The sequence below is a fragment of the Musa acuminata genome, chromosome BXJ1-6, assembly GCF_036884655.1.
Source record: "Musa acuminata AAA Group cultivar baxijiao chromosome BXJ1-6, Cavendish_Baxijiao_AAA, whole genome shotgun sequence".
NCBI lineage: Eukaryota > Viridiplantae > Streptophyta > Magnoliopsida > Zingiberales > Musaceae > Musa > Musa acuminata.
The window spans coordinates 38,677,198-38,685,193 of NC_088332.1; the positions used below are offsets into that span (position 1 = coordinate 38,677,198).

Consider the following 7,996-nt stretch of genomic DNA (forward strand, 5'->3'; position numbering starts at 1 on the left):
ACTAGAGGATCTCGTTATTTGGTCATCTCGTTTTCCTAAGTTGGCTCAAACTTAATTTGTTTCATGGTGATAAAGGAATCTTAAAAAAGCTCCGGTGGTAATTCGTGTTCACTTAGAAGTATTTTTTTATTATTTATTCTTTGATCTTGATATAGTGAGATATGAATTTATTTACAAATCTAGATATTACTTGATAGGGGATTTAACACGAAGATATTTCCATGTCACTATCTAACTTGGATGTCCATTAGTATCACATATTCCGATATAATTATAACCTACCTAATTCTTAAAAGATATATTTTTATAGACAAATCCAAAATGATCATAATAAAACATTTAAGTATCATTGAATGATACACAGCAAAATGATAGTTTTTGGTCATAGACCACAAAATAAAAATAAAAACCTGGTTGATACATTTATCATTTACTCTGGCTTTTACTGATGGCCAGTAATTATTTTTCATCATCATTCACATAAACAATTACTCGATGCAAGCGCAAGTAAAACCAAACAAGGCTAGACTGCAACCAAAGACCATTTTGAATGACTCAGAAAAGAGGGAAGAGTGGTGATCCCTAAATCACCTTGCCGATGGATCAAAAAGCTCATATGTTCTTGCAAGGTTATCTATCTCAAGGGCACTGTTCTGGCTTGCATCGCTTTCTGTGTGTAGGTTCTCACTGCAAGTGACCAGGCTCTCGGTACCATCACGAGAGGTCTCCAGCTCCAAGCAATCTTTTAGCTGCATCACAACATCTCCCATGGTTGGCCTCTGATGTGGCTCTCGTGATGTGCAGTTCAGTGCGATATCAGCCGACTTCCAGGCAGAGTTCACTTCATACATCCCAGCTCCCAAAGAACCACCCCGAAGCTGTGCACATCGCTTTTCTCACTGAGCCGTGAGGTGTTGTAGTAACTGCACAAGAAATACAACAGTTTCCAGTTATCTCCCTTTTCAGTTACTCAAATTTGTATATACTGATGCGCAACGAGGATTGTTGGTTTAATATAAAGAAGATCATATCATCTCAATGAAAAGATTTCATATAAGCTAAGATCTAAAAGAAGCTGCACAAGATAAAATACAAAGCTCTAGTATTGTGACTCCTGCTTGTATCATTTCATATCAACAAGCCATCAGTCTATAACAGGAAAGATCAGTGCAGATAATTGTAAGCGCTTGTTACATAAATAACTAGATTTGACAGTCTAATTTGTAATGCCTTCCTAAACAAATGCATGGAAAATGTGAATTTCTTGCAATTGCAAATACCAATAAAGCATGCTGTAATTTTGCTGTATTTCTAAAAGAATATCTTTCTCGAGTCTTAGAATATTAGAATGTGCTCATTTAAAAGAAGAAAGAGATAGAGTATGTGCTTTTTTCAATTATACAAATAAACCATTGTTTCACAAAAAATAGAGTATCCACTAATGTAAGAACCCTTCAGAATTCATTATTTTCCTTCTGGCTTGCCCTCATTGTTCTTAACTTGCTACATTATATGAACCAAATATCACCTTAAAACTTCATTTCTATTTTCTGCAGAACTCTAACCAGTGATGGAAGCACGTGATTAGATAAGGTTCTATATTTCATAGGCAATGACAGTTTATATTTGAAGTTCTGAAGAGTTAAGTAAGAAACTCAGGCTGATTACAGTTGTCATATTCTAATGTTTACTGCCCTACATTAACTTGAACTAGGCGATAGTATCATGGAGCCAGAACAACATGCAGTGACGTGAAAAGGACCGGTTTCAGAATAAAGGTAAACAGGACTAGGTATATGGAGTTTCAGACCTCGAAGACAATCTTGTAGGGTTCCTTGAGACATATATTCATAGACAAGTGCCAGATAGCATCCATCATTTCAGTAACCGATCATAGAAACTAAATTTCGATGATGAACCCTTGTAGAGTGTTGAGCCTGAAAAAAGAAAATACAGCGTTATTTTGTGAACTCAGCAACACCAGCATTCAAATAACAGTCACATGATGGAAGCACAATAGTAAGTGGTGAACATTCACTAGAATCTAAATGGTCATGAATATGGCATGATTGCTCAAGAATATTATGAAGAGATGTCTGGACTCTGGAGAAGTATATCTCCTTCTATTCTGACTCCTAAATGAATTACCTAGTCATCAAGAACCAATTACCTCAGCAAGAAACTCTTTATTCCCTTGTGATGACTGAGATCGCATCTTGACTGCAACTTCAGTGCCATCTTCCAAACAACCGTGGAAGACAGTCCCAAATCCTCCTTCCCCTAGGACCTTTTGAAAGTTATCAGTTACATTCTTCAACTCCATGTATGTGAATTGGCGAATTCAAGTTGCAATAAATCATGACCATGATTATTCACTTGCTTGGAGAAGCATTCATTCTGTGGCTTCATGGTGATACCTTTTCTTGAGCCTTTAAAATAAGCTTGATATCAGCAAATGCAGTCTACATAAATTTGAGCAAAAGATAATAATTCACTAATTGTAATTCTTTCAGAATTAAACCTGCTCTTGGCACAACTTCAAGAGCTTCACTTTGAGAAAGCTTACCTTTTTGCTCCTCAGCTTCCAGAGTGTGACTTCCACCATCAGCACTAGTATAACAGGTACTAGACAAATAATCACTATCAGAGGTGTTGCCATCTTTTTTTATGTTGGAGTCACCTTACGTGAAGTTCCATTGTAACAGAGGTATGGATTCCCTTCAATTCTAGCATTAGAATTTAACTTTGTTCTTGTTTTAGAATATAGATGGCTATCAAAGGGAAAATATGACCCAAGCTCAAAAAGAGGAAAAAAGAGATGGGAGTATGAAAGAAGTTTAGTTGTCATCTTTACAATTCTCCAAGAGAAAGAACAACCTTTTTTGAAAATTTTGAAGTCCCTGTAAAAGTGCAGTAGACAACAGAATAATCCAAACCTCCTTGAAACATGAAGGAGAAATTATAGCTATTTATTACTTCAGGTAAAGGTACCAAATTTCCTGTTCCTTCTATAAATACTTGGCCATTATTTTACTGAAATCCAGTGTTCTGGGAGTCCTATATAGAGTTATATTATTGACAGCAAAACCTGTTCATAGTATAACCAGAGAAAATTGTTTATGCATTGAGAATAGATTTTGGAGAGTTGGAGCTCTTGTTCATGGTTTCTGATACAAATATGGATTTTCCAAGAGACAGTTGTTCCATAGGTTTCCCTCGTTCTAAAATTGAAACTTCCAATAGAATTTAGGTATGAGATGTCTAAAAAAAAAAGAGCCAAACTCATCATTTCTTAAAAGACCTAATGGTTCTTTGAAAATCTCATCTCATTTGGTCATAACAGGTTGAAACAGACCAAACTTCAACAAAACATGTTCAAAATTGCCTGAAGCCACTGATACAGTCCGAAACTCTTACCACTTCCTGGAAGCACCTCCATCTCAAGTGTCAGAAAACTTGGCATGTCACACAGGCAAAATGGCATGGTGTTTCTAACCTTGAATTGGATGAAGCTTACATATCTGTTGGTAGCCTAATGCTACCTCCTTCCATGTGTTAACTAGCTTATTACATTAAACGTACACTGTCATGCAGAAAAAGCAAAATATTTTAGATGATAGGCCTTCGTGTCATGGAAAAGTTGCTCTTTTATGATCTAGATGACCAGAATTGAAGTCATGAAAATAGTCTCTTTGCTCGCAGAATTAAGGTTACAAAGATCTTCCCTAGACCTTATATTGATGGAAGCCTTGTGCTCTGTCCCGCATCATTTTATGAAACTCCACTAAATCCTCATTCCGACCTCAATTTCTTAGTAAATTTCTACAATGTTCACCATTTTTAAAGCTTTCCTCAAATTCATCTGAAAAATGAACTCAATAAATTCAAAGGAAACATGGAACCTAGCACCTTTGCATGTCAAATTATTAACACCTTAATTACCAACAACTTTTTCATTCCTTGAACTCTTTAAACATCAACATTAGCTCTTTGAAGTCATGAATGAGTAAAAACCAACAGGAAGGACCTAATGTTTGAACATAGCACAAACCTTAAGGTAAGAAATCCATTTTGTGATTTCTCAAGGAGGGAAGAAGGAATTGTTCCATTTAACTGGTTGCTTGTCAAGTCTCTGCGATAAATCATGAGATGTTAAATTATTAAGCTTCCATTTCTATGTTTAAAGAAAACAACGAAAATACTTACAGGAGTTTGAGGGAAGTTAGTTCAGCTAGAACATCAGGTATTGTCCCTGTTAGGTTGTTGTGAGACAAGTCCCTGAAAAATGTCATAAACAGTTATCATCATTCTAAAGGTCTAATAGTTACTGCTTATTGCTTCAAGTTTAAATTTGTTGAACTCAAGGCCCAGAATTCAACAACCTGACATTATTAATTAAAGCTAAAACTTGATGAGGAGGGTTAACATGTTTCAGAGCCTGGAGGATGGCATTTAGTCAAAAATTTAGACATGATAAAATCAGTAATTCATAGCTGACATGGATCCTTTCTACCAGCATAGATTTTTCAACATTCAAAGGTCTGATATGTCATTTAAATTCTGATGGTTCTTGGATGATCCCACATGATAATAGTGGATCTGCATTTATAAATAGAAGGCCTAGTTGTGGGCTTGGTTTTGCAGGGTGCTCCAGTAGGAAATGCAGATTTGTTTCTGTGACGGAGGCAACTGCTCTGAGAGATGGTCTTTTATAGGCCTTACAGAAAGAGATCGCATGTCTAATTTTAGAGATGGATTTAATTACATTATTCACTTGGCTTGATGGAAGGGATAATTGTCCTTGGCTACCTAAGTCTATCCTTAAGGATTGTGTAGCTATAAAGAATATAAGTTGTGCATAACAAATCATGTGTTTCATGAGGCTAATCATGCAGCTCATTGATGAGCATCACTTGGCCATGAATCTGAAGCTGATCATAAGTGGGAAACCCACGTTGAGGGAGAGTTGTGGTTTCTTCTCTCCGAGAATATTTGTGGTGCATATACTATGTTATTCAATTAACAGTAAATGTTTTTTTATTTCTTGAAAACAGGCAGTTCCAGGTCTAATGACTATGTAGAACATATCAAATCTTTTGTAGATCAATTGATGACCTAGTCATTATTAAGACCAAAATTACAGTAGAAGGCATATATTTTGCTTTAGAATATTAAGGATTTCATCTCATATTATTAATTACTACATAGTCATTAGACCTGGAACTGCCTGTTTTCAAATCTTTTGTAGATCAATTGATGACCTAGTCATTATTAAGACCAAAATTACAGTAGAAGGCATATATTTTGCTTTAGAATATTAAGGATTTCATCTCAAATTATTAATTACTCTCAAATCTTTTCTCCATGTATGGGACTCTGAGATGTGCATGATTTCAGAATAGATGCCTGGCCTCTACATGGAACTCGGCATTGGCTCCAATAAAGGCTAATAATTGTTTACCATGTTCGATGACTTTGCCAAGAAAAGGAAAAGAAATTAGCTTGAGATCAGTAGCCTTACAGGTAGTCAATTGCACCAAGGCTGGCAAAAGACTTGTTTATTTCACCGGTTAATCCACTTGATGATAGATTCCTGCAGAATATTTCAACTGGTAAATATATTGTGCTATACATTCTCATGATGTAATAGCAATGCATTCATGATCTATAGCTTAATTTTGATACAACTCTCTCTTAAAGAAACTCACAGAGTAGTGATCCTTGGATGATTCAAGATGCTGAAAGTACAGTTTATTCCATCCCAAGCAAATGCCTTTGGAGAACATGGATCTCCCATCCAATTCCTCTTGATCTTATACCAAGCTTCGATCATCATCATGGCATTAACTGATACAATGACCAACTCAGAGGAGAGTACAAATAAGTTATTTCAATTATGAAAAGCTGTTTGATAAAAATAGAAAAAGAAACCTATGTTGGCATGTGAGCAAAGTGCATATAACCTACCAAACAAAGAAACCAATAGAATTGAGTCACATATTCATGTGCTAATTCTTCTTCCCATCATGGATACCTCTTAACCCCAACCAGTATTATCCTGCTCTGTAAATGCATCCAACATCAATATATTTATCCTTTCTTTACATTGATGACCCTCGAAATAATGGGATCAAGGATTGATATTCGAATATACACTCCTGTGATATATAGCATACCTGTGAACAATATGTAATTTAACTGAAGAAAATTCTGGGTTCATTTAGTTCAGTGTTTTAATCCAAAATTGTGCTTCATTGATTTTAAATTATTAGTAATAAAGGCTTCAAACTTGAGGAACAGACTGAAGCAAAAGAATTATAAAGCTCTTATTATGCTTTTATGACAAACGGGCTTCATTTTTCCATTTTGTTTCGATCGTTTTCAGGGACATTATATCAAGCAGTTTAGAGGCATAAATTTTTTGCTTCATACCCTAGCGCAAGAAAGCAAAACAAAAGAGGGAAAGTCGCGTCGTACCGTCCCCAGCATCAGACGGCACATTGGCGTCGTTCATCCTCGAGTAGATCTCCACGGCGTTGAGGATCGGCGGAAGGGTGGAGTTGCTCAGTGCCTCGAGGGTGATGTTGTACCTATGGGATGTCTCGACGGGCTCACTGCTATACACGTAGTCTGATTTCAGGTATGGCGGGGTCTCGGGATGCTTCAGCCACCGGTACCCGTTGACGTAGACGTTAAACTGCCGCGACGTGTCGGTCCCGGTGAGGTTGGAGAGCTCGGAAAAGTGCAAGATGGGGTAGTACTCGTTCGTCCACGGGGTACGGATCCCAGGAGAAGTCGATCTTGGTGGAGTTGACGGGGGTCGCGGCGGTCTGCAAGACGGCGGAGGGCACCTTGAAGAAGTCCTGCCAGAGGTTGTCGACGGTGGAGCTGCTGGAGATCTCGGTGCAGCCGAGCAAGGTCCCCGGCTCCCACAGGCGGTCATTTGGGTCGTCCGGATACCTGCAGAACGTTTAGCCGTCTACCGTTCTGCTGTTACGAAGGATGACATCGAAAGCATCATCTGCTCACCTAATGTAAGCATCTCCTGCTCGTAGGTTAATCCGTTTGAAAAGGACCAGACTACGGGAGGCGTTCGCGGCCGGGTAAAGGTTGTCCTTCAATGGCCTCGCCTCGAGCGCGGATATGAACGGAGTTCCGTATCCCGTGTTCACCAGGCACACCCAGAGGAAATCAGCCGAGGCCACGGTGATGGCTTCGAGCGTGACAAAGCTGCCGGGGTCGGTGATATTGACTGTGGCCCAAAAGTTGACTCCGAGGTGGAGGTCGAAGCGGAGTGACTGGTTGTTGAAGCCATCGTAGTTCCCGTACATGAACCACGCCCGTAGCAGGTACTTGGAGCCCCGGGTGATGAGCTTGATCGTGTAGCAATTGCGAGTCCCATTGGGAAAGCTTCTGGGGCTCAACCATCACCTTCCCATGCTGGAGGAAACGTATGCGGCGGAGGTGTTTCGGTTTGTGCCGGCGTCTGTGCATGCGCTGTCGGAAACATAGGTTATGTTGGTCTTGGAATCGTGTAGGTGGAATCGGGGGGCGATGCCGCAGTCAATGCTTATGAACGCTCCGAGAGAGAGAGAGAGATCATTGGGAGATGACTCTTATTGGTCAACCCATTTTAGATTTGTGGTTTCTTCACAGTCAAGAAACTAAACGTCAGCGTGAGGTAAGATAACGGCGGTGGTTTGCCATTTCGAGCAGATAGAGGCAGCTGCATACCAAGAGCGTCCGTGGACCGAGTGAACTGGAACGGCGGCGATGGCAAAGCCCAGTAGGAGGAAGCAGTACCAAACTGAAGCCTTCGTCGTGGAGCTGATGAAGCGCCCCCTCGTCTCGGACACTGCCGCCTCTCCCCCCTCCACGTGGAATGCTCGACTCCATTGATACGGAGGGAGGACTACGACGGAAGCACGGATCGTCCGTAGGACCGACGTGTTCCCACGAACTCATCGGTCATCCTCCTCTCCAACAGGACAGACGC

The 7,996-nt window shown here is 39.6% G+C and overlaps 1 protein-coding gene across 2 annotated transcripts; it reads right to left on the reverse strand.

The window, feature by feature from the left end:
- Positions 1–397: 397 nt before the first annotated feature.
- On the reverse strand, positions 398–7,705 carry LOC135676869 (putative leucine-rich repeat receptor-like serine/threonine-protein kinase At2g19230). 2 transcript variants are annotated; one of them, XM_065188528.1, is made up of 9 exons: positions 7,030–7,705; positions 6,478–6,960; positions 5,709–5,847; positions 5,522–5,593; positions 4,207–4,278; positions 4,052–4,132; positions 2,171–2,429; positions 1,811–1,937; positions 398–923 (listed from the first exon to the last, which is right to left on the reverse strand). In XM_065188528.1, the coding sequence occupies exons 1-7, from the start codon at positions 7,040–7,042 to the stop codon at positions 2,393–2,395; spliced, it is 897 nt and encodes a 298-aa protein (XP_065044600.1). In that variant the 5' UTR covers positions 7,043–7,705; the 3' UTR covers positions 398–923; positions 1,811–1,937; positions 2,171–2,392. The 2 variants fall into 2 exon arrangements, with proteins under 2 accessions (XP_065044600.1, XP_065044599.1); XM_065188527.1 differs by having other exon boundaries at positions 2,171–4,132; positions 7,030–7,704.
- Between the last annotated feature and the right edge of the window lie 291 nt (positions 7,706–7,996).

Bases quoted from the DNA above. Each gene is read 5' to 3' on its own strand.
- LOC135676869 (XM_065188527.1), bottom strand. The intron at 5,848-6,477 runs GTACGACGCGAC...TCATTGTATCAG, and splicing joins GCCGTCTGATGCTGGGGACG to TTAATGCCATGATGATGATC. The intron at 4,133-4,206 runs GTAAGTATTTTC...GATTTATCGCAG, and splicing joins CTAACTTCCCTCAAACTCCT to AGACTTGACAAGCAACCAGT.